The sequence below is a fragment of the Mirounga angustirostris genome, unplaced genomic scaffold (assembly GCF_029215605.1).
Source record: "Mirounga angustirostris isolate CCGP_5_RB_7025 unplaced genomic scaffold, mMirAng1.0.hap1 SCAF_9, whole genome shotgun sequence".
NCBI classification, from domain to species: Eukaryota; Metazoa; Chordata; class Mammalia; order Carnivora; family Phocidae; genus Mirounga; species Mirounga angustirostris.
Genome location: NW_026991717.1, coordinates 62,394,015 through 62,411,543, shown reverse-complemented (window position 1 = coordinate 62,411,543; position 17,529 = coordinate 62,394,015). Strand labels below are relative to the sequence as shown.

The window sequence follows — 17,529 nt, the reverse complement described above, 5'->3', positions numbered from 1 at the left end:
ACACAGGGATCTTGGTGGCAGAATGCTCCAACAACACAAGTATTCATGCAGCCCAAGCAGGACTCAGGAGACTGGGGTGAGTGGGCACAATAGAGGGTCAAAGCCTGTCTGTTTCTAAATGTATAGAGTTAACTGAGGCTGTTACTGAAATCCCTGGTGTTGGAGACCCTGAGTATTCACCGTTGCTCTGGGAATTCTCTATGAGCTCCCAGACCTTAAATCCAGCCCGCCCCTTTGCCTCACTCAAAGTTCTTGTGGCTGGACAGCTCCAGAGGGCTTGTTTTTTCTGAGAGTGGTGGCCAGAGGGCTGGGGGCAGGAGAGGCAAAGTGACATCGGCTCACAGTGGCCTAAGTTTGTCCAGAAAACTCTTTGGGGCTCTGGTCTTGGTGCCTCCCAGGCCTCTCTGGACTTCTCTGGGGAGAGTCTGGACGCATACATTCTCTGGGCTGGAGGTTCTTCGCTAATCACAGGCAAGGCAAGTTATTCATTAGCAAGCATTAACATGCAATTCTCATCAACTCCAGGGGAGAGTTCAACCTGGATCAACAACTGGGATACATAGTGTAGACACTGTCACAGGAAGTTCTCCCATATGTCTAACCTAAATCCTTCCTGCCACAATGGAAGCCCGTTTCCTCTCATTCTGACCATGGTGAGAGAAGGAGACAGCGGGTCACCATCCTTTGCTTCAGACCCATCACCTCCTTGACCATGGCAGTCAGGTTCCCTTCTCCAGGAAACAGTGCCCCGCCTACTCAGGCAGCTGCTCAGAGTTGGCACCTGTCCCTGATGTCTTTCTCTCTCTATGAGAGTACTGGAAACACAGCACTTCCTGGTTCAGGCCTGACCCTTTCTTCCAGGGAGGCTGTCTGAGTAGTCCCCACTCCCAGGTTCCTGGGGCTGCCCATCCCCTATCTCTTGCTTGCTTCAAGTCCTGGGTGGCAGCTGGGATCAGAGATCAGAAGCTGTATGGAGAAATGAGAGGTCAGAGTTCCTTCCAGGAGATGAGTTGTTGCTCAGTGGAGGAAGGTGGAGTGCACGCAGTAACCTGGGGAACCCAGGGACAACGCTGAGCCTGGATGCTAATGGAAGGCCAGAGCCAGAAGAGGGCAGTGAGGGCTGAGTGGGAGGGTGGGGCTAGGGAGAGCTTCCCACCTGTCAAAGTTTACAGAGAAGAGAGGTTTCAGAGACAAGCGACCTGTATGCTGGGGAGGGACAGTGGAGGCTAGCCAGCCAGGGTAGAGGATGAGTGAGTGAAGAGGCTTCTACAGAGGAAGAAAAATCTCAGCTAAGGAAGCCAGCTCAAGATCTAGGGCCCAGGGGGTGCCTGAACCTTTGCTTTCAGGCTCTGCCCCAGCTCCCTCAGTCCTTCAGCACTAGCTGGTGGCAGGTTCTCTCTCAGTCCCATCCCTCTGAGCAATGTCTTTGCCCTGTACCCTCTGTTCTTTAGTCCTGTGACCCATCTCTCAGAGTTGTCCGCGCCCTGAGGGATCTGGGCAGGAGGCAAGGGCAGGCTGGGGCTCGGCCTCCAGCCAGAGGGTCTCCACGCAGAGGCCTCCCTGAGCCTTCCCTCCCTTCCCCCACCCCAGCCTCCCTGTTCATTCGCTAGGGTGCGGACAGGAAGGAGCTAGGGAAGGGGAAGCCAGGGGCTCTGGGAAAGTTGCCGTGGAGGTACCATAAACCCCGGACTCCTCTGTGTCTGGAAATACCCGCTGCATGGCTCCTGGCCCTAGCTTTCCAGGCATCCCCTGGGTTTGGCAAATGAAGCTGGGGCAGCTGCTGGTCACCACCAGTGAGGACCCCTGCCTCCAGCCAGGAGGTCTCCACCCTGCCCCTCCTTTCCTCTGATCAGCACACAGGAGGCCTGGGGAGAGCTTCCTTCTGATACAGTTAAAAGGGGCTTCTCAGGTCAGGGGCCCTCAGCTTCTCCTCTCTTGAGCCCATTGCCTCTGCAGTCCAAAGTGTTTTCCTTGAGAAGGAGAGGCCCCTGTCCACACCAGTTACCCCAGCTCCAGGTGTCACCTGCTCTGGTCTTCCAAGAAGGCAAAGGAGACAGCGTATGGGGCTAGCCTCAGCCCTCAGGCTCCATGGAAATCAGGGAGGTTGAAGGTGGGAGATGCTCCTGGTCTCACAAGGAGCCAGAGCAGGCACTCTGACTCATGCTCAATGATCTTACCCACTTGGACATCCATTCCTGGAGACATGGGGTCACCAGTCATGAACCATCAGCCAGTGGACAGTCCACCCTAGTCTGTGGACCACCCAGCCCACTTGGTGATGTGGGGAGGGCTGAGTCCCCTGAGCTACCAGGAGCTTCAATGACCAGGGCAATTCAGAAATTGACTTTTCCTTCCTCCTATACACCTCTGCTCTGAAACACCACCAGGAAGAAGGAGGGCTGCCATTTTGAGACCTACACTTGACCCTGGCAGGAAAGTCATCTCTGAAAGGCCAAGGCCACGGGCAGTTGGTTCTTCCAACCTTCATCTCTTCTCCAAACCCATTCTCGAAGCTCCAGTCTTCTCTCTTCAGCCAAGAACCTCATCACATCCTCATCCCACAAAAGGCCCTTACAGTCAAGGTTTTCCATAGGGCCTACCTCCCTTCCATGCCCTACCTGGCTTTCCTCACTTATGACTGTTTTCAGCTCTCCTTTTTCTTTTCCTTCCTCTTGGACCTCATTTGATGTCAGGGATCTCCCTTCTACTCCAAGTCTGCCCTGGCTATCAGGATGTCACCTAGGGGGAAAGGAAATTAGTGTTTATTGGGCCCCACAAATGTGTAATCACATACAGTCTGTTACTTGGTCACCCTCCCATGTTACTGTTATTATTACTCCCACTGCACAGATGAGAAACCCCAGGGTTTTAAATTACAAGCCCCAAGAGGGGTGCCTGGCTGGCTCAGTCAGTAGAGCTTGTGACTTGATCTCAGGGTTGTAAGTTCGAGCCCCACATGGGGTATAGAGATTACTTTTTTTTTTTTTTAGGATGTTATTTATTTATTTGACAGAGAGAGAGACAGCGAGAGAGGAACACAAGCAGGGGAGTGGGAGAGGGAGAAGCAGGCTTCCTGCTGAGCAAGGAGCCCGATGTGGGGGCTCGATCCCAGGACCCTGGGATCATGACCTGAGCCAAAGGCAGACACCTAACAACTGAGCCACCCAGGCATCCATAGAGATTACTTAAAAATAAAGTTTAGGGGCACCTGGACGGCTCGATCGGTTAAGTGTCCGGCTCAGGTCATGATCTCAAGGCCGGTGAAACTGAGCCCTGCATGGGGGGAGCTGAGCTGGAGCCTGCTTGAGATTCTCTCTGCCCCTCCCCCCCAAAAAAGATTTTTTGAAAATAATAAAAAATAAAAATAAATTACAAGTCCCGAGGCCCCAAGACTACATGGCTGAGGAGTGCCAAAAGCTAGGTCTATGTTATGCTTACTCACCAGACTCAGCCAAAACAGGCACTGGGGAGAGGCCCCATTCCAGCTCAACCCTCCCCATCCCTATCATGGGGCGTCTTCAGGATTCATTGTCTCTCAGCGCCCATGCCCCAAGTCCTAGCCCTTTCTCCTCACAGGGGCTCTCATCTTATTATCAGCCATCGCATCCTGTTCCCCCACAGAGCCCCCAAATGAGTCCTCAAGGCTACCACTAAGTCATCATCTTTTCTCCTCCACCAGCTTCAGGCCTGTCCTATGCGAAACCCACTCTGTTCCGCGGGAAAGACCCTGGGCAGGCAGTTCCGTGTAGGGACTCGAGAAAGAGGTGAACGAGGCCCCGCGGGGCACCGCCTGCCGAGCGGGAATCCCTGCCCTAACCGCTGGCGCCCCTCGAGGGGAGGGGTGAGGGCGGAGGTGGTTCTGCGGCGGCATCTGTCCCAGGCGGGCGGGAAGCTGCTGCATTAAATTGTAAAATCGATTTATTGACCGGCAGGTGCGAGCAGCGGCAGATGGAGAGTAGCGCTGCCCGGGCGCATCTGCGGGGAGCGGCGGCATCGATCCTGGCCCCCCTCCGAAACCCGTCCGTCCCGGTCCTTGCTCGTCGGCTCGCTCCCAATTGCAGGGCCAAGGTCCGCGAAACTGCGGCGCCTGAGCGGCTAGGGTAGCTCGGCTCCCTTCCCCTCCCCCCCTCCTGGCCTCAGGGCCCCGGGCTGCGCCCCCACGGCTGGCAAGCCCTGCCAGCCCCACTGCCCCAGTTGGCACGCGGCGGGCCGGGCTGACGCGTGGCAGCGCCCTGCGGCAGATGAGGCACGCGCCGGCCTCATTTCAATGTGAATGGATCGAAAGGAGCAGCCATGTGGCAGCAACAGTTTGCAAATCTCCCCGCCTTCTGTGCAGCTCCGGGGCCGCGGCTCCCTGCACGTGGCCCCTTCTCCGCAGCGACCGCAGCGGCGCCCCTCAAGGCTTAAGCGCCCCGCCCAAGCCAGGCCAGCTCCCCCCGCCCCTGGCCTGACCGACGGGCTCCGTGGCCCGACCTCCGCCGCGCTCCTACCTGGCCGCACAGTTTGCCCCGCCGAGAACGGGAGTGGGGGTGGGCGAAACGATGCTGGAAGCCTCTGAGCTGCGCCGCCGACTGGGTGGGGGGGAGGGGCGAGTAGGCTACCCAGTAGGGGAGGGGTCCCGAGGCTCTGCGCGGCCCGGGTGGTACGCCAATAAACCTGGGGTCAGCTTAGGGGCGCGGCTGGAAGACAACCTTGGCTCTTTACGGCCCCAGGTGCGGGTTCTACCTGCTGGGGGGCTGTGTGCAGGGGCCAGGAGGAGAGGACAACAGAAGCAGAAATCCCCTGCAAGGGAGGCTGTGGGCCTTGCATGAAGCCAGGCCTGGACCCTGCTCTGGCTCCTGACGTTGTAGGTGCGAGTGGGGATGAGGACCCGTGGACCTTTAGAGGGCCCACAGTCGTCAGTCCAGGGGAGTTCAGGTCGGTTGAACCTTGCATCCATGCTCCCTCTCGAGGTCATCGCCGGGTGTCTGCATAGGGGCAGGGTCAGCAGATGTCCAGGTGGGTCCAACCCCCCTGTGATTTGCGGCCTCCAGTGGCCTCACAGCCTCCTGCTCTCGGTAGCCCCAGGACACATGTTGGGCTCTTTTGGTCTCTAGTGGGAGAAAAACGGAGGAGTCCCAGCTGTGGACACTTGCATTTCAGTTCTGGGCCAGCACCGGGACCCTTCCTTACTCAGCAAATGTGGTCAAAGAGGGACTCCAGCAGACTGGAGGGCCTGTGGGTACTCAGGCTGTGGCATCTTAGCAGGATAATGAACTTCTGGGACAGCACCCACGTGGCAAATAGATGCTTCATAAATGCCTTTTGATGGCGAGGAGAATTTAACCCTTTCCTCCTCAAAAAGGATTTCTAAGTCTCTGGGATCCCTTGCATTTTATGTCTCTGAGGATAATAATGGTTTTGCTTGGTCCTTAACTGTTTGCAAAGTGCTTTTGGACACATTAGTCAGGATGTGTAAGAGGGAGTAGAGAGTGTTCCAGATCTACCAGTATTGAGCAAGAGGCATCCTGTAGGGTTGGATGTCTCCCTTGAGAGTAGGGAGCGAGAGTAGGGAACTCCCTTGCCAGTAAAGGAGCGAGTTCTTATGAACTAGGCCAGGATCTGGAGGTGGAAGCAGACAGAACTAGGTAGGGATGGGTGCAGCTCAGAGGAGAGCAAGGGGCACTCTTTGGCACCCTAGGCAGGTCTAAGGTTCGTAGAGTATGGGCGGAGCGAGCGTGAGGAACCCACTTGTCAGGATCGCTGGGAGGCGAGCCCTGGGCCCCCCTCCCTCGGGCCGCGGGACTCCGCCTGCCCATAACCTACATTAACTCTGGAGCGCAGCCTGGGCCCATCTGCCGGCCCCCGCCCCACCTCGGTTCCCCACGCCAACCCGCTCGCGCCAGATGGTGGCTGGGAGGGGTGGCCGTGCGTGGGGGACCCCGGAGCCCATCGCCTCATCTCGCCCCTCCCCCAACCCACGCTCCCAACCTCTTGTTTCTCATCCTTCCCCCCAATCCTCCACCCCCACCCCCAAGTCAAAAAAATCAGACCGTGCTAGGCCTAGGCAGCTGTTGTGCTCCACTGCCGCGCCCCCCCCCCCCCCGCTTCAGCCTCCCCCGGGCCCGCGCCGCGTCCCTGCTCCCGACACCCCCCACCCCCCCGCCCCGCGCCGATCTTATCGCTCGACGACAGCCATCGCTGTGCGGGCGGGCTGACAGCTGAAGCCACCAGGCCCCCGCTGCCCTCCGCGTCACTGAGACAGAGAGATCCCCGGCACCCCCCGAGACTGGGAGAAGCCGGCCCTCCCCGGTCTAAGGCCTCCGGGGATCACGCCGGGTTCCGGGAAAGCAGCTGCACTGCCGCCGCTTGGAGAAGTGGGGCCACCCGGGGGAGCCGCGAAGGCGAGACGGGCGAAGCCTTCTGAACCCCGAACTAGTCCGCGCGCTTTCAGTTCCACCCTCCATCTCGCCCCTATGAGGAGACGAGCCGGGTCTACCCGACCTCAGCCCCTCACCAGGACTCTCCAGTGGCTTGAGCCAACGCTGGAGCCAGGAGAGTTCCTCCCTGCCCCAACGGAGCGACAGGACGCGGGTGGGGGCTTGGGGCTGCTGGGGTGGGGGCAGACGGTGGGCAGTGGAGCTGAAGCTGAACCCAGGTGAGGGGAGGCGCTGGGGGAGGGGCCAGACCTCATTACCATACAGCTGAGGACGCGCCCCCCTTCTCTTACCTCGGGCACCACGCCCCCTTCCCCTGTCTCCGGGACCACGCGTCTAGGGGCTGGCACCAGTAGAGCCCAGGCTGGAGGCAGAAGGGAGAAGGCACGCGCTGGACACGCCCCCCGCAACTAGGGAGGGAGACGCCCACCAGGAGGGGGGAGAAAGCCCCCGAGAGCCCCCGAGTCTTAGACTCAAGGCCCTCGCCTTGCCCCGTGTGGCCACAGAGAGGTTAAAGCTTCCGCTGGCTTCTCTGTTGCGCCGGGGACGCGAGGTGGGTGGGCGCTCACAGGTTGGGGACTGAGGCGGCGACAGCGTCCAAGGCCCGGGAAAGAAGGAGATTCGAGTCCTTCGACCCTGCTTTCGCTTTCCGAGCTTAAGTTCTTTTTACCTGCTCGAAGCTGAAGGTAACTAGCTCCGGCTGCGGACGGACCGCCCACGGGGACTCCCCAGTGTCTCCGCCTCCACGACCATCCGGGAACCACTCGCTCACCTCCCGCCCCATTCCCCCAGGCCCTCCCCCTCCCCTCACAGCCAGGGTCTCGGACCTTAACCCCTCGGCCGCGGAGAACTGGTCACCTTGGCAAGCGCAGAGTTAGGGGACCCAGGGGCTGAGAGCGGCACGGAGGGGCGGGGACCTGTGCGTGACTGGCTGGCGGGGACGGGGGATGGCGGGGGCGGAGGCCCCCTCCAGGCCCTGCTGGGGCTGTAGCGCTAGAGGCCCGGAGGGGAGGGGAGAGTGACCATGGGTTCTGAGTGACAGGCGGCGAAGAGAGGAGCCAATATATATAAGGAAGGCTCCCGAGCGCGCAGGTTTCAGTAGCGGCGCAGAGCGCAAGCTGGGAACACGAGGCCAAGAGCCGCAGCTCAAGCCGCCTCAGTGCAGTGTACCGGGCACTAGCCGGCTTGCAGCCCCAGGATTAGCCCGAGGACACGTCCTCAGCCCCGCCGCCGCCCAGCCGCCCTCACCTGGATTACCTACCGCCGCAGTTGGAGCAGAGCTAGCGAGAAGGCGAAGCGGGAGGAAAGCCCCAGAAGAGCCTGGCTTTCCAGGGACCCCTCCGGCGGACAGACGCGCGGGAAAGCGGCGTCCCGAACGAAGCCAGCTCCAGGGCGGGCGCGGGGAGAGAGCGACGCTCCAGGGGATGGCAGCCGCGTCCCGTAGCGCCTCTGGCTGGGCGCTACTGCTGCTGGTGGCACTTTGGCAGCAGGTAACGTCCCGCGCCCCCTTCACCCCCTCCCGCCGCGCCCGGAGCCTGAGCCCCGGGCGTCTGCCGAACTGACCGCTCCCCTCCTTCCTTCCCTCGGTTCCTGTGCAATAGCGCGCAGCCTGCTCCGGAGTCTTCCAGCTGCAGCTGCAGGAGTTTGCCAACGAGCGAGGCGTACTGGCCAGCGGGCGGCCGTGCGAACCCGGCTGCAGGACCTTCTTCCGCGTCTGCCTTAAGCACTTCCAGGCGGTCGTGTCGCCCGGGCCCTGCACCTTCGGCAGCGTCTCTACGCCTGTGTTGGGCACCAACTCCTTCGCCGTCGGGGACGATAGTAGCGGCGGGGGACGCAACCCTCTTCAACTGCCTTTCAATTTCACCTGGCCGGTGAGCACAGCCTGGGTGCACTGGGAGGTCAGGAAAGGCGAGAAGGGGGCTCCCTGGGACCAAAGCCCTCCCCCAGATTTCCTCGCTTCCAACCAAACCAACCAACGAAACAAACAAAACCAAGGGCGCTCTCTTTTGATACTTTCTTCCGACTCTCTCCTGGGACCTCATCCTCAGGAAGGCTCTCACCAGTCTCCCTCTTCCCAGTTCTGTGCCCTCTCTCCTCCCAATTCTTGGGATATGAGTTTCATCACTTACTGCCCAGGCTCGTTTCCCACCTTCGAATGACTCGCTAACATGCCCCCATCTCTTAACCCTCCTACTCGGGGTTCTTCTCTCACCTTCCCTGCTCGCGCGATGGTGCGCGCAGACCCGTTATGTTGACCCGGGAGCTGTAACTGTATCCTGCAATTAGATTAATTAAACCCGCGGCCGCAAGGCACCCCCACCTCCCCCGCCCCTGCTCATCTCGCTCTCTCTCTGTCTTCCCCCGCCCCCTCCTTTGGCCTCCAGGGTACCTTCTCACTCATCATCGAAGCTTGGCACGCGCCAGGAGACGACCTGCGGCCAGGTGAGTAGCTCGCTCCGCCGCCACAGGGGGGCGACACGGCGCAGCGCCGAAAGAGTTAACCTGTAATAGGCGGGGGAAGTGCGGGGTGGGGGGTGGGGGGGGCAGGACGCTGAGCTCGGCCTGGAGCTGCGCCCCGCGCTGGACGCTCGGATTCCGCTCGCTGCCTGGACTCTGAGCACAATTGCGTTTCCTGCGGGTTATTTTTGGCGTGGGAACGCGGGGAGCACGGCGGTGAGAAAGGCCGAAGCTGCCAGCGCCGCTGACGGGCCCCTTCCTGTATTTTACACCTTTCGCGAATTCCGCTCCTTTGGAAAGGGAATAATGGCTTTGGGATGTTGTTCTGACACAGAGGAAAAGGATATTTCAGCAGCACAACAATTCTCACTTTGAAAAGGAAAAAGAAAAGCATTACCCATCTCTGAGGGCAGAACCCGTGAATGGGCACCAGAGGACCCCTTGCTCCCAGGGTCCTCCCCGGCCTGGCTTTGCTTTTTTCTTTCTTTTCCTTTCTTTTCTTTTTTCTTTCCTTCTTTCTTTTCTTCCCTTTCCTCTTCTCTTCTGTCTCTCTCCCTCCCTCCTTCTCTCTCTCTTTCTTTCACTCTTTCTTTTTTTTCTTCCCCATTTTGACCTCTTTTCCCTTTCCTGGTCTACCTGCCTCCAGAACACTGGGATATTTTAACATCCTTCTGTTGTCCCCTTTTTGAACGATATCAGGCCTTCTGCACACATACACACACACACACACACACGTGGCAGCTAACCAGTGGGACACTTGGGTTCCTCTGGCTTGTGCTTGCTAGCAGGTGGGGGTCATCTGGACAGCTGGTTTGATCCAGCAGTTGCTGGCACTCTCGGGACTGGCTGCCCTTCCTTGACCTGGCCCTCTGCCCCTTCAGAGGCCTTGCCACCAGACGCCCTCATCAGCAAGATCGCCATCCAGGGCTCCCTAGCTGTGGGCAAGAACTGGTTACTGGATGAGCAGACCAGCCCCCCCACGAGGCTGCGCTACTCTTACCGGGTCATCTGCAGTGACAACTACTATGGGGACAGCTGCTCGCGCCTGTGCAAGAAGCGCAATGACCACTTCGGCCACTACGTGTGCCAGCCAGATGGCAGCCTGTCCTGCCTCCCCGGCTGGACTGGGGAGTACTGCGAAGAGCGTAAGCAGCCAAGCTCCTGCCTCCCTGGCAGGGGTCCCCAGAGCCAACACAGTGGCCTCTTTTCAGCCACAGCCTACCTCCCTCACAGAACAGGTCTGGGCTGCCCACTAGCCGGGCCTCAGGAACAGGTGGGGATGCTCAGGACAGGCGTGGACTCTGATCTGTCTCTTCTTAGTGCTCCTCCCCATCTTGCCAGAGCCCACAAGGACCCTGTTACCGCATTCCATCCAGCCGGGATTCTCCTTCCCTGCGCCACCGTTGCCCTTTATAATGCCCGTGCGTGGCTCCTCTGGGAGGCCAGGAGTGGGAAGTGAGCCCAGTAGAGCTGGGGGCACCCCCAGGGCCAGGAGAGGGAGTGCGGGGCTGCAGGCTCCTTGGCATTCCAACCTCACCCAGCTCTGTTTTCTTTCCTCAGCTATCTGTCTTTCTGGCTGTCATGAACAGAACGGCTACTGCAGCAAGCCAGCGGAGTGCATGTGAGTAGGGGACAAGAAGTGGGCGAGGAGGGAGCCGTCCCCTCCCCGGCCAAGCCCTCACCTCACCCTCAGCCTCCCTTTTGTTCAACAGCTGCCGCCCAGGCTGGCAGGGCCGCCTCTGCAACGAATGCATCCCCCACAATGGCTGTCGCCACGGCACCTGCAGCATCCCCTGGCAATGCACCTGCGACGAGGGCTGGGGTGGCCTCTTCTGTGACCAAGGTGAGTTGGGGCAGAGAGAGGACGCAGAGGGGGTGGGAGAGATGGGCCAGGCGTGGGGACCAGAGCTGTCGCCCTTCTGACTTGGTGACTGCCCCGTTGGCTTTCCCATTATCCTTCAAGGAGCTTGGGGCTTTTAAGGATCCTAACAACTGGCCTCAAAGGAGATGGTGGGTCATTCTTGCTCAGGTGCTGGGGACGCAGGGTGGCTGGAGAAGCCAGGAGCACGACAGGTTGGCAGCCTGGAGGTCGCACTCAAATTCCAGCAAGGCCCGGGAGCAGGGATGCTGGGCTCAGTTCCTCTTTCTACCTTGTAGTTACCTATTAACCCCCTAAGTGTTTGCTTACCTGCCAGGGCTGTTTGAGCAGCTCTCCCCTAAACAGCTGCCTTGTGGGTGTGCCCACCAGCTGCCCTGAGTCTGTGGGCAAGTTGTGCCCCTGGGCGGAGTGACATCTAACCGACTTCTTGGTGTGGGGCAGAAACGGCCCCCTTCTTCCTCCGCAGTGGCGCTTGCCAGGCAGCTGCCTGAGCCCAAGTCTCTCTCTGGGTTTGGGAGGGCCGCTGGTCCCTCTGGCTCTGTCGGGGTTGACCAGCCCCCCCATGGGGGAGGGAGGCCTTTGCTCCTCATCCCGCAGCCAGCTGCAGCGTGTGCCTCCCATCTGCAGGGTCCAGGAGGGTGGTTGCCGCTATGGAGACGCCAGCACAAGCCTCGGGAGGGTGGGCAGGGGGCTTGCCGGGCTGGAAAGAGCTTGCCTGAGCCCTGACTTGCTGGCAACAAGGGGCTTGGAATTCAGCCCCTGTATTCTCTGTGTGTGTGTTGCTTTCTCCCTCCTCTCCTCTACCTCAAACACACTTACACACCTGTTCCTGCCCACTCTCTTTCCTCGGCCCACATTTGCTCCCAGGTGACACAGTCATATACTCATCATAGGCAAACACAGCCCTTCCAGTCTCTCTATTTGCTCCCTCCCTGTCCTTCCCAAATAAGAAAACAAATACTTATATTTCAAAATACCCTCGTAACACATTTCCCTTTAAAAAGTGCCTGGTCGCTACTTACGGTGGCTCTTGCCTCCTCGCTACCATTTCCACCTGTTAACATTTTATCCCTCCTTCCAGGCTTATCTCAGCTGCCCCTCCTCCACGAAGCCTTTTCTGACTTCCTTCTCCACATGGGGCCTTGCCATCGGCTTTTCTTCCTTCCCTTCCTTCTACCCTGGTGGCCAGTGGCTGTGAGCTTACCTAGTAGGCAGTTGTCCAGCTGTATTTTTTTTAAACTTTGGTTCGTTGCACAGGCCAGATGTGGGTCAAGGAAGAAGGGTAGTTGGGCGGGGATGAGTTTGGGCTGGAGCCTCTGGGCCACACATGGACACTGCACTTGCACCATAAGGAGCCCGGCGCTGGGGATCATCCGACAGCCCCGCTCAGCTGGCTGCTCCCTGTCTCTGCAGATCTCAATTACTGCACCCACCACTCCCCATGCAAGAACGGGGCGACGTGCTCCAACAGCGGGCAGCGGAGCTATACCTGCACCTGCCGCCCGGGCTACACCGGCGTGGACTGCGAGCTGGAGCTCAGCGAGTGTGACAGCAACCCCTGTCGCAACGGGGGCAGCTGCAAGGTGAGCCTCGGGCCGGCCCAGGGCTGGCCAGGGAGTGCCCAGGCCGCCCCACCCGCGGAGCTGCGCGGCCATGGCCCTGCGGGCAGGGGGGTCTGGCCCTAAGCCACTCATCCTTGCCCCCCAGGGTCTGACTTGTGCCTCTTTCCGGCCTCTCTCCAGGACCAGGAGGATGGCTACCGCTGCCTGTGTCCCCCGGGCTACTACGGCCTGCACTGTGAACACAGTACTTTGAGCTGCGCCGACTCCCCCTGCTTCAATGGGGGTTCCTGCCGGGAGCGCAGCCAGGGGGCCAGCTATGCCTGTGAATGCCCCCCCAACTTCATGGGCTCCAACTGTGAGAAGAAAGTGGACAGGTGTACTAGCAACCCGTGTGCCAATGGTGAGTCTTGTTGCCTCGCTAACCCCGGGGGCCAGGCTTAGGACTCAGAGAGCCTTCTGGTGAGGGAGTCAGGAGAGGAGAGAGGCCAGGTCAGTCCCTCTGGGCAGGCTGAGATGGTCCCACCCTGCTCTGGACGGTGAAGAGCTGGCATCATCAGCGGGTGGCTTTGGAAGAGGAGCCGGTTGGCAGTGGGTGCTGGCCTTGGAGGAGTGGTGCGCACCCTGCTTCACCTTCTATTTCCGTGTCGGAGCCCCCTCCTGGTGGGGATGGCCTCTGACCTTCCCCAGGAAGTCCTGGGCTAGGGAGAGGACCTATGAGGCCTTGTGTCCCTCCCAGAGGGAGGCTACCACACTTAGGGCCCTACTTCGGAAGGCCTCACCTTGCCCCATGGCACCAGGCATCTAAAATGTTCAGCATCTTTTGGGATGCAAAGCATGTTGGTTATCTTGGTCTGCTTGGCCTCCTGATGACCCTCTGTGAGGCAGGCAGACAGCAGCATGCAGGAAAAAAGCCTCAGGAGCTGGAGAGGGGTGGGAAGGGCTGAGATGGAGTGTGTTCTCTGGCTAATCACTCCGTTAACTTTGTTAGCTGATAATTCTATTTATTTGAGCATTTACTATATACCAGGCGTGGGCTCCTGCCTTCATGCGTCATCTGACCTGACCCTCAGAGCTCTCTATGGAGGGGATAGCTCCGTAGATAGATATACTCTAATTTAACAAGGGAGGAAACTGAGGCTTCGAATAAGGCAAAGCAACAGGTGCTAGATCACCTCCAGCTTGAGAGACACAGCTGCGATTCGACCCCAAGCATACCTGTCCGATTCCACTGCGGAGCTCTGTAAGATGCTAGTCATTTTATACGTGAGCTCCCTAAGGCATAGGGGGCCAGAGGCACCCTCCAGCCCAGGTCTCCAGACTCGTGGTACAGTGCTCTTCGTGCTGGGGTCTGGGGTGGGGCTCTCACCCTCTGCCCCAGGGGGGGTCCCAGGCGGTTGCTGACTCGTGACCCATGTGTACCCACAGGGGGCCAGTGCCTGAACCGTGGTCCTAACCGCGTGTGCCGCTGCCGTCCTGGATTCACAGGCCCCCACTGTGAACTCCACGTCAGCGACTGTGCCCGCAACCCCTGTGCCCACGGCGGCACTTGCCACGAGCTGGAGAACGGGCTCGTGTGCACCTGCCCCGATGGCTTCTCGGGCCGGCACTGCGAGGTGCGGATGCCAGCCGACGCCTGCTCCTCGGGACCCTGCTTCAACGGGGCCACCTGCTACCCTGGCCTCTCCGAGGACAGCTTCGTCTGCAACTGTCCCTATGGCTTTGTGGGCAGCCGCTGCGAGTTCCCTGTGAGCGTGCCGCCCAGCTTCCCCTGGGTGGCTGTCTCTCTGGGTGTGGGCCTGGTGGTGGTGCTGGTCTTGCTGGGCATGGTGGCAGTGGCTGTGCGGCAGCTGCGTCTTCGGCGGCCCGACGATGGTAGCAGGGAGGCCATGAACAACTTGTCGGACTTCCAGAAGGACAACCTGATCCCTGCCGCCCAGCTCAAGAACACCAACCAGAAGAAGGAGCTGGAAGTGGACTGTGGCCTGGACAAGTCCAACTGTGGCAAACAGCAGAACCACACACTGGACTATAATCTGGCCCCAGGGCCTCTGGGGCGAGGGACCCTGCTGGGGAAGTACCCCCACAGTGATAAGAGCCTAGGGGAGAAGGCGCCACTGCGGTTACACAGGTGAGCCCCGCCTGGAGGCCCAGGGCCTGGCCACAGAGCCCTGCATGGAGCTCCCTGGGCTCCCCCAGGACGGGTGGAAGGCTGGCACCAGGCCCTCGACCTTTTAAGCAAACAGGGGGTTTCGCTGCTGACAGGAGACTCCTCTGACAAGATTTCTGCCCGGGGTCCTTTGTCCCTCCTCATTCATTCATTCATTCACTCACGAAGGTCAAGGGACCACACTGTGTCTCTTACGACTTCCATCTTTCCATGGGATGGCTTGTCTGGAGTAGCAATGCTAGCTTTTTCCAGGCCTGAGACCCTGGTAAGTTTGGGGGTCCTGTGGCTCTCTTGGGGGCCTGTTCCTAACTGGCCCCCCCAGGCTAGCCTTGGGCATCCCTGGTGCCTGTGTCTTCTCTCAGAGCCAGTGCCCTTTGGCTCTCCGGGGTCCGGGTTAGCACCCCACCTGCCCCCCAGCCTTCTCCCTGTCCCTCCCTCACCGGCCTGTCTTGTGTTCCCTCAGTGAAAAGCCAGAGTGTCGGATATCAGCGATATGCTCCCCCAGGGACTCCATGTACCAGTCTGTGTGTTTGATATCAGAAGAGAGGAACGAATGTGTCATTGCCACAGAGGTGAGTGCCGGGCTCGCCTTCCCTTCCAGCATGTCCCCTCCTGCCATTCGGGAATGGGAAAGTAGCCTGGTGAATTTCCACCCCAGGGGCCGCTCCTGAAGGGTGGGTCAGAGCCCCTCCTTGGCTGGCCAGGTGCAGTGGCTCTTGGGTCCCTGCCGGCCCTGCTGCCGCAGAGGGTGTGAAACAGGAGCCGTGGGGGTGAGCGGGGACTAGCTCTCTCCACTGTGTTCGCGCTGGGCTGGGTGGCCCTGGCACCTGGCCAGCTCCCCGGCACTGCCACAGGGCTGCTGGGGGTGAGAGTGCTTGCCCTGTGCCCCTCCTGCCCCTTCGCACTGCTTCCTCCACTGGCCCACCACATGAACACAGGCTCCCAGGCCTGTGCGTGTGTCCCAGGGCCGAAGTCTGGGGAGGGCTGCCCCACCTGCCTCATGGGCTTCTCCCGGGGAGGCCCGGGGCAGCCATGGAGGGAGTGCTTGTCCTCCAGGGTAACCGACTTCCCTGCTTTCCCCATCATCTCCAGGTATAAGGCAGGAGCCTTCCCAGGACATCCCAGCTCGGCCCCAGCAGCTGGATCTTCCTTCTGCATTGTTTACATTGCATCCTGGATGGGACATTTTTAATATGCAACGTGCTGCTCTCAGGAGGAAGAGGGAATGGCATGACCTGGACAGACTGTGAACTTGCCAAGTGATGCAGTGCCCTTCCACGCCTCTGCGTGTCTGTCTGGCATCAGATTGGCAGCCGCGCCAGCCAGGGGAGCAGAGAGGAGAGGTGCCACTGGGACCCGCCCTGCCGGCAGTGGCCTTCACAGGGCCCCTCTGGGGATCTGGCCTGTTTTCCGGAGGGAGCAGCAGTGGCCCTGTGGGGCCTGGAGCTGCTGTGGCCTCCACTGGCATCTGTGTTTCCAAAAGTGCCTTTGGCCCAGGCCCCGTGGTGACAGCTGGGTCCGAATCAGAGAGGAGAGAGGAGGCCAGTATGGGCAGGGCCATCTGTGGGCCAGGATACCATCGGGTGCGGCTCTTGGCAGGAGTTGCCCTGCAGGTGAGGTGAGCGCCTGAAGCGGGAGGAGCACTTTCTGCCCTGTGCCTCCAACTACTGCATGTGGGCCTTGCTCAGAACACCCCTCCAGCTTCCCCCTGGCCTTGGCCCTCTGGGCAAGGCTGTTCCCCAGCCTCTGGCCTTGGGTGCCTCTGCGTTCCCCTGGGCAGACAGGTGAAGGGCCTGCCCCATTGGCCAGTCAGGGGAGCCAGGCCTAACTGGGGGGCTCAGGGCAGCATTGTTAGAAATTCCAGTGAGGGAGAACTGAGGTTCCGTTGCCACCGAGGCCCTTTCCTCCCTCGAACCATTCCTACAGCCTCGAGCCTGGGCTTTGCCCACACCCACTACTGCCCCCAGACCACCCTTGAAGCCGATCTTCAGAAATCAATAATATGAGTTTTTTTTTTTTTTGTAGTTTATTTTGGAGTCTAGTATTTCAATAATTTAAGAATCAGAAGCACTGACCTTTCTACATTTTATAACATTATTTTGTATATAATGTGTATTTATAATATGGAACAGATGTGTACAGGAGTTTATTACTTCTTGGGTCCTGTCGTTGTGATGGCAGAGTGGGAATGCTCTCTCCATCCCCTCTCACTCCCCTTCTTCTACTGCAGCTGTCTGCCCCACCAGGACCGTCGGGACCCTGTGCGCCTGGGTTTGGCCGGCTGTGCTCCCGACCCTTGTCCCCTTCCAGTCCTTGCAGAGCCCCAGCTCGCCCATCTAGGCCCAGGCCCAGACCAGCCTTCCCTGACTGCTGGCTTGAGGCTGCTGTGGCTCCCTGTTTCCCCTTATGCCCCCACCATCACTTGGGGGATATGCCCCCTGACCTGAGTCTATCTCCCTTTCTCTCCTCAAGCCTGAAAAAATTTGTGGGCTCCCTAGCCAGCCTGGGGGATACAGGAATTTGGAGGAAGGGATGATCCTGCCTGTATTTCTCTTTTCAAGTAGATTCGCTTATTGGAGAATGGGGTCTCTGAACCAGAATGGCATCTGGGTCCTTCTTCCTGCCGCTGCAGGGTTTTAGATAGACTGGCACCTACCTACTCTTTTCTCATTCCCAGCAGGGCACTGGTCTTGGGGGTGGGGGAGCTTGCCTTAGGTCTGTCCTCTTTGCAGCTGGCCAAGAGAGCGGAGTCTGGGCACCTGGTCTGCCCAGAGCTGCGGGGACTTATTGACTGCAGGGAGAGGCCGAGGGCGAGGAGGTGGCCTTCCCTGAGTCCAGGTCTCTCAGGCTGAGGCACTAATGAGGGAGTTTCAGTCGCTACTTCATGTCTACCTTCCTGTAGGTGCAGGATGGTCCCTAGGGGGCCACAGTCCTCTCTCTACAGCCACAGGCATACCCCATGGAGAGCAAATGATGAAAAAATGGAGCCCCCGACAAAGGCCAAGCAGATGCTCCCAGCCTGTCCACAGTAAAGCAAAATAGGCCCAC

General features: G+C 59.5%; 1 protein-coding gene across 2 annotated transcripts; it reads left to right on the top strand.

Annotated features, from left to right (window-relative positions):
- The first annotated feature begins 6,777 nt into the window (after nucleotides 1-6,777).
- DLL4 (delta like canonical Notch ligand 4) lies at nucleotides 6,778-16,510 on the top strand. 2 transcript variants are annotated; one of them, XM_045900328.3, is made up of 11 exons: nucleotides 6,778-7,906; nucleotides 8,018-8,287; nucleotides 8,801-8,858; nucleotides 9,755-10,018; nucleotides 10,434-10,494; nucleotides 10,586-10,716; nucleotides 12,166-12,335; nucleotides 12,495-12,714; nucleotides 13,740-14,442; nucleotides 14,945-15,053; nucleotides 15,574-16,510. In XM_045900328.3, the coding sequence occupies exons 1-11, from the start codon at nucleotides 7,841-7,843 to the stop codon at nucleotides 15,577-15,579; spliced, it is 2,058 nt and encodes a 685-aa protein (XP_045756284.1). In that variant the 5' UTR covers nucleotides 6,778-7,840; the 3' UTR covers nucleotides 15,580-16,510. The 2 variants fall into 2 exon arrangements, with proteins under 2 accessions (XP_045756284.1, XP_064426736.1); XM_064570666.1 differs by lacking the exon at nucleotides 9,755-10,018.
- The last annotated feature ends 1,019 nt before the right edge of the window (nucleotides 16,511-17,529 follow it).